Source organism: Asterias amurensis, chromosome 9, assembly GCF_032118995.1.
Source record: "Asterias amurensis chromosome 9, ASM3211899v1".
Lineage (NCBI taxonomy): Eukaryota > Metazoa > Echinodermata > Asteroidea > Forcipulatida > Asteriidae > Asterias > Asterias amurensis.
Window position 1 is genome coordinate 4,322,490 of NC_092656.1, and position 13,832 is coordinate 4,336,321.

The window sequence follows — 13,832 nt, forward strand, 5'->3', positions numbered from 1 at the left end:
GATGAGTAAAGTTTAGTTTTTATTAATGTTTAGTTTTTATCGTTCGGGGTTTTTTTTCCAAAGAAAAATCTTTATAAAAAAAGCCTATTATCGGTTACGAGTGTTCACAGACAAATTTCGTTTTGTTTCATTAACACGCATTCCAATTCAAATATCAAGCAATTTCCAAAATTTAATCAAACTACTGCAGTTGCTTTTAGCCACGATTGCGTTCACTTTTCGGTTTACTTTGTGCACGCATGATACCATTCTTCTAAAGAAGGTTCTTCAATCATTCTTTATTTATAGACATTCACAACTTTGTTTTCATCATTCTGTAACTGTAGTAGAGTTTCCAACTACCTATTTTGCATAAATCGAACTGAAAGATTGACGAACCTTTCTTTTGCTGCTGACTTTTGTGAAACCGAATGATAATACGAATAATTGCGTAATTCTTTACAATAGCGCCCTCTTTTGAATCATTTTCTTCCATCCGATGTTTATTCCATGGGGGGGGGGGCTCCATTGAATTCTTTGGGAAATATATCCTAAGGGCACTGGGCAACTATAGAAAAAGATTTAACCCGATTTGTCAAGCCTCTGTTACTTATAAGTACGACTGTAAAGCACCACCCTTTTAAAGAATGTTCATGGAAACGTTCTGAATAAACCTTCTAAATCCGTCTCACGTATAACAATAGATACATGATCATTGTTTAATAAGTTATTTGGGAAGAATTTTGTCCCCAATATGATGGAAAATTGGTATAGGCTGGAGGAGTAAGATTAAAAAGAATGCGCTATTAAAAGAAGTTTGTACACAGTTCGCCATACGTGGGAGGGGTTTGCAGATTCTCCTGCATGTAATTATGTCCTCTATGCAATACACTCCGGAGGACATTATTGCATATGCAATAATGTCCGCCGGACGGTTTTGCATATGCAATCGTGTCCGCCCGGACGCTGCTGCATAATGCAATTGCGTCCGCCCGGACACATTTGCATTATACATTTGTGTCCGCCCCGTGCAAAACCGTCCTTGCAGTAAATTAAACGCCCTTGGTCGACGGAACACGTTCGCCATTTTTTTTACAAGCTAAGTGCCTATCATGAATGACATGGGAAATGTTCGGCCGTTGGGTATTTGCTGCAATCATAAAATATGTGAATATTCGTGCTGCATATTTATGTAGGTTCATGTTTCAGTGCATGCACGCTCGCTTACGCGTGCACATACACGTACAGTTGTGTACATGTCCACCGGACGGTTTCTGCATATAGCCCCGAACCCGATTGCACATGCAAAAGTGTCCGGAGCGGACAGTACCGCATGGCGAACACAATTGCATCTGACGCCGGCCTTGCATTAAGTGACGGTGACAGGGCGAGATGGCCGTTTGGTGTTGAATGGTCAATCAACCTCATCCAACAACCCAAGGCCACACCACTCAGCAACTGCAAACAACTACAAAACATCACTGTGTCAATACCACCCGGAAACTCGACAAGTTGGCTTTCCAAATTAATTGATAATGTTTCATTAAGCCTGCCACAAAAATTTTCGTGTCCCCTTGCAAACGATGCCGTTTGTGAATAATGACTGGATGTGCAAATTGGCGGCAGATGTTTTGTTTTGATTTGAGTCTTGCTCTGGCTGTATTGGTTTACACTGGTTGAAATCATAATGGTATACCATGATAACACCAATCATCACGTGAAACAACATATGACGATGTCATTACCAAAGCATACCTTTATTACTAACTCGATATGCTGTCAAGACCAACACCTTCGGCAAATATTTTGATTTCTCTGTCGACGGATCTAAATATCAACTGTTCGGGTTTGTGTACAGAGCGGTTCCCTGACTCATGACGTGTTGAACGTTGTACATTGCCTAACTGGCCATTCTATAAAAAATTAAAGGCACTGGCTACTACGGTTATTACTCATTGACAAAGTAATGTTTAGCATAACTTGCTTGATAACGAGTAATGGAGAGCTGTTAATAGTATAAAACATTGCGAGAAACGGCTCCCTCTGAAGTAATTAACGTAGTTTTCGAGAGAGAAGTAATTTTCCACGAATTTGATTTCGAGACCTCAGAATTAGATTTGGAGGTGCCAAATTCAAGCATCTGAAAGCATTATTTTTTATCATGAAAATAAACAACATTCATTGTGCATGGCACCAGACTATTATTTTATCCACCATCCAGCCTTATTGTCTGTCTTGTCATCGTCTCGTGGTTCGCTGTTTGTTTGTCTGTCTGTTTAAAGGTTGTTTTCTAAAAGCCTCGATTTACTCTAGCCAACAGCCTCATGCCTTTGCTCCTCTTTAGTTCATTCCTAGTTATTTCTTTATTTTTTCCCCAAAACATAATATTAATGTTGTTTACTTAAATGCCTTTTATTGTGTATACCTTTCTATGTACATATTTTCTAATATTTTCCACAATGAGTATGGAATAGACGTCATGAAGGATAGTACATACAATTATTGCGCGTTTGAAACAAAAGACACCGCAAGAACTTACAAATGAAACACATCAAAGCCATTGGACCCTTTCGGTTCAGAAAAAAAAAAGTTAACAGATTTACAAATAACTGACAGGGTCTACAGAAGGCAATGGTGAAAGACTTCTCTTGGAAAGATAGTCCATGAAATGCTTTACTTTTTGAGAAAACAGCAAAACAGTATAAATTCTCTTTAACGAGAATTACGGATTTATTTTTAACACATGTCATGACACGGCGAAACGCGCGGAAACAAGGGTGGGGTTTTCCGTTGTTTTCTCCCGGACTCCGATGACCGATTGAGCCTAAATTTTCACAGGTTTGTTATTGGATATAGAAGTTGTGGTACACAAAGTGTGGGCCGTGGACAACACTGTTTACCGAAAGGGTCGAATGGCTTTAAAGTGAGATTTAAAATGGTGAGGCAAAAGATTTATCCAGACAAAGTATTGGGTTGGACAACGATAGGCAAAAGAGGGTAATAATCACTTAGTGTATAGAGATTAGCATATAACATGACATGGCATGTAACAGGGGTTTGTGAGTAGACTTAAATCTCTGCGCCGGTTAAGCCTGTCTGTTTGCTAACCTGCAAACTCAAATAAAAAATGCAAAGCTATTGCAAGGTCAACATAGGAACGAGTTAACAGCATTGGGGGAGAAAGGGTGACGTTGTTAGAAAGTCTTCAAGGTTGTTGTGTCGCATTACTGGTTAAGTAAGTTTGGGTATTGAGGAAGGAAGTTTGGGGTGCGCGCATTCAAGATGGCAGATTAGAGAGTGTTAAAAATGAGCTACGAAACGACAACATTCGACGGCAGCAGGTAAGGTCACTTATACTTCACATGTAGTTTAGATCTTGTGTTTGGAGTAAAGAGTTTATTTTGGTATTGTTTAAAGGTACTGGGCACTTGGTTATTACTCATAATAAATATTGGCCCAAAAACCTTTCTTGGTAACGAGCAATGGAGAGTTATTGGTAGTATAAAACATTGTGAGGAACTGCTCTTTATGAGGTAGCGTAGTTTTTGACAACGGTAGTTTCTCGCTTTTGTTAGGCATCTGAAAGCACCCACATTTGTGCAACAAGTGTGTTTTTCCACTTGTTATTTTCTTGCAACAGCGATGACCAGTTGAGTCTTTGGCGTTTACCAAAGGTGTCCAGTGCCTTCAATAAATATATTAGTGTTTGTGTTTATAAAAATAGTTTACTGCGGTCGTGTTGTAATGGGTGTTTATGCTTTTGGTATAAATGGGGGGAAAAACGTTTAAAAATGGGGTAGCGTTGAGGAGATATCGCCAAAGTTTCGGAGAGGTTGTGTCTATCCGCAGAGAGTAAATAATTCATAATTGGAGTACACAATCTGAGAAACGTTTCTGTAAGTAACGTTTCTCAGCTTCAAGTAACTGATATTATAACCGGCTTCGAAGAGGAAAGATTCTCAAAACACTGTATCGAAAACTGTTTTACTTCCAACCAACTTAGTTCTGATTGCCATTAGCAGTAGTAACCAAACGTTACTTAAATAATTGTACTAGTTGTGATCTTAGTCATGCATTTATTAAGTTAATCGGACATCGGAGTCGGGAAAAACTCACTCCTGTTTCGCGCGTTTCGCCGTGTCATGACATGTGTTTATAACAAATCCGTACTTCTCGCTAACGAGAATTTATATTGTTTTACCGTTTTTTCAAAAAGTAAAGCATTTCATGGGCTAATATTTCAAGAGAAGTCTTTCACCATTACCTTCTGTAAACCCTGTAAATTATTTGTAAATCTGTGATTTTTTTTTTGATTTTTTTTACCGAAAGGGTCCAATGGCTTTAAAGGAAATTTTAGTATATTGTAGTTTATAATAACAGTTTGATGATGTTTTACTATTACTTTTACAATGGCCGCATTCTGGTTATTTCGTCGGTTGTAAAATTCCTCCCCTATGGTGTTTTTTTATGATCAGATGTAAGGTGCTTTTGCCATGCATAGTTTCTTTTAACTAAATCATTCAAGGTGTTGATTAAACGGCTATATATACTACAACAAAAGTTCCTTAATAATTTTCTAAACGATCGAAATGTGACCGATAGTATCAATTTTTGTTCTTCTTTTCTTTTTCAATGAATGGTTCGGTAGTGTTCGCCGTGCTACCGTCGTTGCAGACATGTATTCCATCAAACCACACCACGATACAAAAGAAGATGACAAGATGGCGAAGGAAAAGAAGAAAGGTGCCATAAAAGATGCGGTTCAAACCTTCGCTGACACCACCACAGCCCACGGTATTCCGTTCATCATCAACGGCACATACACCCTCGCAAGAATCGCCTGGGCTTTACTTTGGCTCGTTGCTATCGGGGTGGCGTTTGTCCAGGCGTACTCCCTTCTCTACGAGTACTTCGTCATCTGGCCCACTACTACCAACATTGAACTGGTTACTAATACGAATTCAAAGTTCCCAGCAGTGACCCTGTGCAACATGAACCGCATACGACGCTCAAAGGTTGTTGGAACGCGGTTCGAGGGGTTGATCGCGATTGATGGTGGGGTATCTGGGGGAGACTATGACTACTCGTGGTTCTTCGACTGGTCGTCGAATTGGTATAATGACTGGACGTCAAGTTCCGGGTCGGACTCTAGCGCTGGAACCGGTGGAAGCAGCGGGAGTGGAACAGGGGTCGGTTCTAGCGGAACCGGTGGAAGTAGCGAAGGTGGGACAGGGGTCGGTTCTAGCGGTGGGACCGGTGGAAGTAGCGAAGGTGGAACAGGGGTCGGTTCTAGCGGTGGAACCGGTGGAAGTAGTGAAGGTGGAACGGGTGTCGGTTCTAGCGGTGGAACCGGTGGAAGTAGCGAAGTTGGAACAGGTGTTGGTTCCAGCGGGGGAACCGGTGGAAGTAGCGAAGGTGGTTCTAGCGTGGGAAATAATGATGGAACCGATGTTAGTGTCGGTGCGGGAGATGCATCCAGTGATGGAACCGGGGGCAATACCGGCAGTAGTGTTGGGACAGGTGCCGGTATTGGTGAGAGTGCTGAGACAGGGGCCAGTATCGGTAGTAATGCCGGGACAGGGGGCGGTACTGACACTGGATCAAGCGCCGGAGATGAAGAAGCAGAACGGGGTGGCAAGTCAAGCGCTGTAGATCCAACTATTTCGTCGACCACTAGTATTGCCGAGACTACTGCGGATGGCAGTGAGGATACTACCGGAGACGTGAGTTCTGTTGGTGATACAGGTACATCATCATCTAGCACCGACACGCCGACTCCAGGTAGTGCTGTGACCGACGCTTCTGTGACTAGCACTGCTGTGACTAGCACTTCAGTGACTAGCACCGTGACGAATGAGGCTGCTTCCACATCTGCTGGTACCTCTACTCCCGACGCTGTAACTACCATATCGTATCTCAGCACTGCAGCCTCTGCCACTGACCGCTCCTCTACTGGGTCAGCTGCCAGTGGGTCAGCTTCCAGTGCAGACGGAAAATCCAATTCTGTGCCAGATGGTCGCAGAAGGCGGTCAACTGACTTGGACGAACGGAAACGCCGTGCTCTCAGGAGCTCTTCCAGCAGCAGCAGCAGTAGTTTCAACCTCTTCGGCAGCAGCTTTAGCGACTTTGACTTCCAGTACTATGACTACTACAACTGGGACGACGTGACAGATGAGAACGACTGGAGAGGATTCTACGAGAGATCGACGGCTGATGACTTCAGTGATCTAGTTGATGTAGTTAATCCAACGCGTGAGGAATTAGAGACGCTTGGACACCAGGCTGACAATTTCATCTTACAGTGCACCTTTGACAAGAAGAAATGCAACTTCACGTGAGTCTTGTTTCGAAAATAGAATTGCTTAGTAATTATACAAATGCGCTAGTCTCCACCATATTAATCAACAGTAAACTTGCGGGCACACCATGTGCAAATCTCATTTGTGAGCGTGTTGACTCTGAAAAGAGGCGTTGTGATTTTTCATAAAGACGAGTAGAGTATACTGTTCGAAACGTCGAGACCACATCGGCTGTACTCAGAGCCAACACTCCCACAACAGAGATTTTACACATGTTTGTACCCGCAAGTTTAACTTTTATTTATAGTTTCTTTCTAAGTCTCTACCATCATTTTGCATGGAATCGAAAAAGGTCTTCTTTGTTTTCTTTTCTTTTTTCAACTCATCATTATACATAAGTATTTCAAAACAATACATAACCAACAAATTCATTTAATTGAAGTAGTTACCATCCAGGTTTTTTTACTAGGCAGACAAAATCAAACAAGTGTGGATGCATCTTCAAGAATCAGGGCTTGTGTGATGGCCAGACAAACAGAAATCGGACTAAGAACGTACGGACAGACAGTTTGAACAGAGACAGAAATGCTGGGAAAAAAATCATAATTTGCAACAAAATATTAATGGCCTGACGTGTCGACACAATAGCAAAGTCTTTCTCGAAGGCTAAATCGAGAAAGCCTTCGAGAAACATCAGCTAGGGTCGAAACGACAGGCCATTTCCTTTTTTTATTAACCATATGTCCTCGTGTTTGGTAGCAGTCTGCATAGCTACATATATTTTCTCAAAATAATAATTTTAATGTATTTACCAAGAGTTCATTTGCTGACACACCATTAGAGAATTGTTCTGATACTGGGAGTGGGTAACACTTTCACAAGCACTTTTAATTTGGCCAATGGGACCACATCATTTCTTTTTCAATGACAATGGAGGTTGGGAATGAATTTCCTCTTTTAAAAAAAAAAAATACATCGATGCACCAAAGGTGTGTTTTGGTTAAAGTTTCTAAACTGTTTTTGTTTTCCCCTGCAGTGATTTCCGAGTAACTCAAAACAGGGATTACGGTAATTGTTTCACATTCAACCACGGCACGGGCAATGATACCGTCAGATACACCAGCAAATCTGGCGCGAAATATGGTAAGATATATTTATGTATCTTGCTTAGAATTGCTAGCGATATACTAATATAGAATTAGTGATGTTTTTTAAACAACACAACAACGTCAACAAAAACAAAACAACAAAGCACATCCCCAACAAATATACCAAACAAGAACCAAAGATAAAACCTTTAAAAATTAGGCCTTTTTGAACACGTACATTTTCCCAAACAAGTTTTTTGTTCACCTGAGATATTTCATCCCAATTACCGCAGGCCTCCACCTTACAATTTGGATCGAGCAGCCCGAGTACATCGGGATCTTAACCCCCGAGTCGGGGGCTCGAGTGACGGTACACGATCAGCGGACGATGCCCATTCCAGAGGATGAAGGGATCACGGTAGCCCCGGGCGCGGCAACCTCCATCGGTGTCAGACAGGTACGGGACAAAAGCAAACTAGCATTGAACCAGCAGCTTTAAAGACAACCATGTTTCTTAGTACAGGATTAATCTCAAATTTTTTTGAGAGGATTGTCAATGTTTCGTCTCCGATCAAGAAGAGAATATACCAGTATGTTTAAGAACAGCCATGTTTAAATTTTGCTGTGAAGAAATTTTGTAATATTGATTTAATGAATTTAGACCCAAGTCAATCTTCCGAGTGTGATGTTTTTTTTCGGTTTTTTTTTTCAAGTAATAAACCATTTATCTATCTTCATTTGCAGGATTATATCGAGCGACAACCCCACCCTTTTGGAAACTGCAGCAACGATCCTTCGCAAACCGATTTTGCCGGCAATGATTACTACGATTATTCGGTCGGCGTTTGCACAAAGTACTGCCAACAGAATGCACTGCTCAGACGCTGTGGTTGTGTCACGGACTTACTAATCGATTCTGCCGCCAAGTGTAGTTATATCAATTCAACACAGCGTAAGTAATCTGAAATCAGCTTACTCCAATACCTTCATAGCTTTAAAAAAAAAAAAAAAAAAAAACATGAAAACCTACTTATAACCAATGTCGTCTAAAACTTGACACCACTTGTGACGTGTACCATGATTATTCATTGTGAAAACCAGTTTGCAAAACAAACCATTGTATGTGTGCTATGTTTGCTGTACATAGTTTGCCGTTTTTGAATTTTCATATCAACGATTTCACAAAACTCTTCCTAACTAAATCTTATGATTCAGGACGAGTTAAGTTTCAAAACCATAGACTCAGCCGTTGGTTGCATTGAACCCATCCTCAGTTAGGACTGGTAAACTTGAGATAGGATTAAACTTGGCGTTTCATGAAATCGGCAGCAATCATGCCTTGAAAGGTCTGGAGTGACTCATCAAAATAACACAGAACAGTGTCGTAGTTCTTTACAAATTTATATTTCATTTATTATTAAAGCTTACGTTATTAACTACAAACTGCCCATGTTTTTTGTTATTTATTTGCAGAAATGTGCAGACAGGCAGTGGATGCTCTCTACGAAAGCAACAGGTTGGACTGCAAATGCCCCACAGCTTGCAAGTAAGTAAGGAGTTAAGCGCTCTCTCTTGTCAACATTCAGTCTATCATTTCAGGTGGTAGCCAGACACAGAGCGTAGGGGAAACCCCTTTCCTTCTTTGATTTTTTTGTATTTTTTTGTATTAAAGACCAGTTTGTTTGGAGAAGTGACTCAAATTCGTATTCTCACGCATAAATAACCTCATTGGTCAGTTCTATAACATTACTGACCAACCAGTTTTCACGCATTAATAACCTAGTCAGTTCTGTTAGTTATTTTATCGATACAAAAACTAACATTATTTTTATGTGACTCTTTGTAAACTGAATATCATTTTGTTTTTAGTCATCGGTTGATTAGTATTTCTTAATAAAACCGAAACGAAGTGAAATGAAAAAGCCAAAACCTTTATAATAAGAGAAACTTAAGCCAACTTGGTAAAACAAACCTAATGACTTTTTTTTGCAGTGAGACTTCCTACAGATTGGGCATCTCTTCTTCAAGATGGCCTTCCGAAAGATATGAGGTAATTACAACAATCATTTTCTAGAACAAAACAAATATTTTACTCAGAAATGACCTAGGGTCCAATTTCATAGAGCTGCTTAAGCACAAACTTTTGCTCAAGCAAAACAACCCTTGCTTAGTAAAATCAGACTACCGGCCAAGACTCCAATCAATTGGTATGCTAAGTAAACAACAGCTAAATACCAATCACAAGCAAAGTATGTTGCATGAAATTTGGGCCAGTAACATGTGTAAAATAAGCGAGCTATTTTCGTGCTTTTTTTGCTTAAGCAGCTCTATGAAATTGTTCCAAGGGATTCCATGTCCTGGTTAGTCTGGGTTCAATGACCTTCTCAGCAGTGCGCCTTATTGCCCGCTAGCTTTGCGTATATTCTCTATTTCGTTTTGAACTTTCCGCTCTTCAAGATTCAGCAAGACTAATTGAATGTTGGCACTCCGCCGCGAACAAAGATATAGACAAAAAAAGGACACAAACATTTGGGCTCAATTTCATAGAGCTGTTTTTGAGCACCAGTGGCAACTAAGCACCGCACAATTCCGCTTACCAGACAAAATGTTATCAACCAGACTACCATGGCACATGTACAATTTGTGACTGTTATCCTACTCATTTCTGCTTAGCAGAGATGTCAAGCAATGTTTTTTGATTAAGCAGCTCTATGAAAATGGGCCCATCAGCACGGACAGGTAACCTGAAGGTAAAAGGTTCAGATTCATCTCACATAATTCATTCCCCCCCCCCCCCCCAAAAAAAAAAAAAAAAACAGAAGTAAAATTTAAGCTGTGCACACTTTTATTTATAAATCCCTTATTTCTTTTTTAGGAACATCTTTATTCCCGCGTGTCTCAAACAAACGCCAATGCTGCCCGGCTACTCCAGAATGCTGAACAGACCAAGTAAGTTTCAACTTCTAATTTCGGATCGTTACGCCGTGCCATCTTTGAAAGTTTATGAGACTATTGCTTATTGCTGTGTTTTTGAGTATAATTGGTTTTTAAACGATGATATTTTCTTTTTAAACTTACCTGTTAATACCGTCATAAACTTTTTTTCTTTTTTTCTTTCTTTTTTTCCAAGGAAAAATGTTCTCCGTTTGAGGATTTATTTCGAAGAGTTGAACTACCAGTCGATAATACAGTCCCCAAAATACTCGGTAAGTTTAGTTGATTTTCAAATAAATAAATCTGATGAGTCTGATTCTGTGTAACAAAAAAAATCATAGATCCCCATTATGGAAAATTATGTCCCTGCGCTAGCAGATAGTCCCCCACACTATGTGAGGTGACCATGACAAGACTGGGTGAAACTGGCTAATTCATTTCAATTAAAGGGAGCAGAAAGTAGTCTCCTTCATGATTCTATGAAGTTTAATCCTCGTCATTCAGCGTCATTCAGCGTTATGCAATTTATTAGGTTGCTCTTTTTAGCCGAATTCGACTGGAGAAAATGAATTTGCAACGGATGGGTAGGAGTAGGTTTGGAAGCAGTGGTGAGGCGATATCACTTTCACTTTATGTACTGTTTTCGCTGATTTGTCCTGCAGATAGAGGGCCTCCTGGGCGCCCTCGGTGGATTGTTTGGTCTGTACGTCGGGTTCTCTGTGATTACAATGGCCGAAGCTGCTGTGTTCATCGCCAAACTTATCAAAATCATCCTTTGCATTGGTCCCAAATGTAAGAGTGAGGTCAGACCAACTGCGTAATATAATCAGTTCATGGCTTTCCAGAAGTTCCTGCCCAAGGCCCGATTTCATAGAACTGCTTAAAGACCCTGGACACTATTGGTGATTGTCAAAGACCAGTCTTTTCACTTGGTGTATCTTAACATATGCATAAAATAACAAACCTATGAAAATTTGAGCTCAATTGGTCGTCGAAATAATGAAAGAAAAAAACCTTGTCACACGATACTGTGTGCTTTCAGATGTTTGATTTCGAGACCTCAAATTCTAAATCTGAGATCTCGAAATCAAATTCGATGAAAATTACTTCTTTCTCGAAAACTATAGATGAAGCCGTTTCTCACAATGTTTTATACCACTCACCTCTCCCCATTACTCGTCACCAAGTGAGGTTTTATGCTGATAAATATTTTGAGTAATTACCAATAGTGTCCACTGTCTTTAAGAGTCAGTTCAGGTAAATATTTGACATTATGTGCTCACGGTCAAAATTTGTATTAGTATAGAGAAAATTTATTTTTTACATAATGTCAAACATTTACCTGAACTGACTCTCAAACACAACAAGTAGTTGATAAGCACACCAACGCGGTGTATGGCACCGTTTACAAGCCACGATAACATGTCAAATGTACAGTCATTGCCCTCGGTATTCTGCCCATTTTGCTTAGTGTAAGAGTCAAAACAACTGCATAATCAAATCATTCAAACGGCTACCACCGGATATTGTGATGGTTTAACTTGTAATTTTGTTAATAAATATCTTTTTGGCCGTTGATATCAAGAAAGTGACCTGGAATCAACAATATAACTGTTGTGATGCAAGGGAAATCGCCGTTGGGGCGCCTTCATGGGGTTTTAACATACAGTTTAACGGTGCATAGCCATTTATGGGTCCGTTCATTGAACAGCGGGACTTATTTACTGGGAATGCTGGGTAATCTTATTTATAACTACTGTGTTTGCTTATAATCAAGTTTTGATATTCGTACTCTTCTGATTTTTTTTTCTCGCAATTAACAATTAAAAACAAACAATTAAGGCCCATCCGCAAGGTTTTAAAAGTAGGTATTTAAAAAAGGGCAAAATATTTACTCGCTTTGAAATGAACGAACTATTCTTTGTTTGTTTTGGCCACTATCATGCATTTGCTGAACAAAGCTGGACTTGACCTTCGTATTAATTATACTTTAAAGGCAGTGGACAGTTCTTTTTTATTTATAATGGAACCCAGTGGTGGGTAACAAATTAGTGTAAACAATGGATTAGTAAGATAAACAAGTAAAGAAGAATAATCAGTAATAAAACAGACAACTTTTAATCCATCAGATCACTCTGAATCCATCATATAGGCTGGGCATCAAGTTTTTTGTTGTTTAAAAGACACTTTCTCGCCATTTTATAACAAAAGTTGGATTCCATTTGAATTAATTATCATAAAAATCGCTACTGTTGTAGAGATACTGGGTTACTTTCTTAACTATCTTTCACACACAACTGCGTTTATGTTAAAGGAACACGTTGCCTTTGGATCAGTCGAGTTGGTCTTTGAAAAGCGCTTGCAACCGTTTGTTATAAAATGCAGATGATTAGAAAGATATTTAAAAGTAGAATATAATAATCCACACAAGTATCATTTGAAATTGCGTGGTTTTCCTCTTACCTCGTCGTTAAACACGGTCGGTCATTTATGGGAGTCAAATATTTTACTCCCATAAATGGCCGACCGTGTTAGCTCACAAAGTAAAAGGAAAACCACGCAATTTCGAGGCAAATGTGTGGATCATTAACTTTTAAAACATCTTTCCAACCATATACATTTTTTAACAAACGGTTACTTACAAACGCTTTGTATAGACCAACTCGTCCGATCTAAGGCCTCGTGTTCCTTTTATCAAGTCTACTGTTAAAACATCTTTCCAACCATGTTCATTTCTTAACATATGCTTTTTTATAGTCCAGATCGCCCTGTTCTATCATTTCACCCTGGGCGTGCCAATGTATGTTGCATTCTGCTCAATTACACAGGGTCATTATTTTTAGCGATGCAAAATCAATAATTTATACTCAACTTAGCAGATAGGTGCAGTTGAAGAGCTTTCAATCAAATTATTACTTTTTCTCTTCGTTTTAAGAAAAGCTATTTCGCGAAATGAGCATTAAAACAAATTATTTGAACAAGTAGAATCTGAAGGCTGTATTTATTTCTAAAAATGGAAAATCAATACTTAATTTAGCAAAGTAGGCGCAGCTACAAATATTTCTGCAAAGGTGTTTCTTTCCTCTTTGTTTCAGACAAAACAATTTCACGAAGTGAGCATTTAAAACAAAATTATATTAAGAAAAGTAATGGAATCTGAAGACTGTATTACTCCCTTTCTAAAGATGCAAAATCGATACTCAATTTAGTAGCAGGCGCAATGAAAGAGATTCTGACCAAGTGTTTTATTTCCTCTTCGTCTTACAACAAAACGAGTTCGCGAAATGAGCATTTTTATTAAAAACCATAAACAAATCTATAAAAAAGCAGACTGTGTTTCTTCATTTTTTTTTCTTAATTTAACTGCACAACTTTCAGATGCCTATAAAAAAGGCTTCAGAAATTACCTCTTTCTCAAAAGCGATTACGTTACTTCAAAGATAGCCGTTTTTTAGTTTTAAACTATAAACGGCTCTCCATTGCTTGTAATACGCCACCAACTATTTTGAGTAATTATCAAAAGCTAACAGTG

The 13,832-nt window shown here is 39.3% G+C and overlaps 1 protein-coding gene across 1 annotated transcript; it reads left to right on the plus strand.

Moving 5' to 3' along the window:
- Nucleotides 1-3,076: 3,076 nt before the first annotated feature.
- LOC139942269 (uncharacterized) lies at nucleotides 3,077-13,578 on the plus strand. The gene is made up of 10 exons (XM_071939065.1): nucleotides 3,077-3,320; nucleotides 4,628-6,313; nucleotides 7,315-7,421; nucleotides 7,660-7,823; nucleotides 8,111-8,318; nucleotides 8,840-8,912; nucleotides 9,359-9,416; nucleotides 10,242-10,315; nucleotides 10,497-10,572; nucleotides 10,963-13,578. The coding sequence occupies exons 1-10, from the start codon at nucleotides 3,286-3,288 to the stop codon at nucleotides 11,119-11,121; spliced, it is 2,640 nt and encodes an 879-aa protein (XP_071795166.1). The 5' UTR covers nucleotides 3,077-3,285; the 3' UTR covers nucleotides 11,122-13,578.
- Nucleotides 13,579-13,832: the final 254 nt, after the last annotated feature.

Coding starts and splice junctions, on each gene's coding strand:
- LOC139942269 (XM_071939065.1), top strand. CDS start 3,286: ATGAGCTACGAAACGACAACATTCGACGGCAGCAG. Junction 3,321..4,627: donor ACAACATTCGACGGCAGCAG/GTAAGGTCACTT, acceptor ATGGTTCGGTAG/TGTTCGCCGTGCTACCGTCG. Junction 8,913..9,358: donor AAATGCCCCACAGCTTGCAA/GTAAGTAAGGAG, acceptor TTTTTTTTGCAG/TGAGACTTCCTACAGATTGG.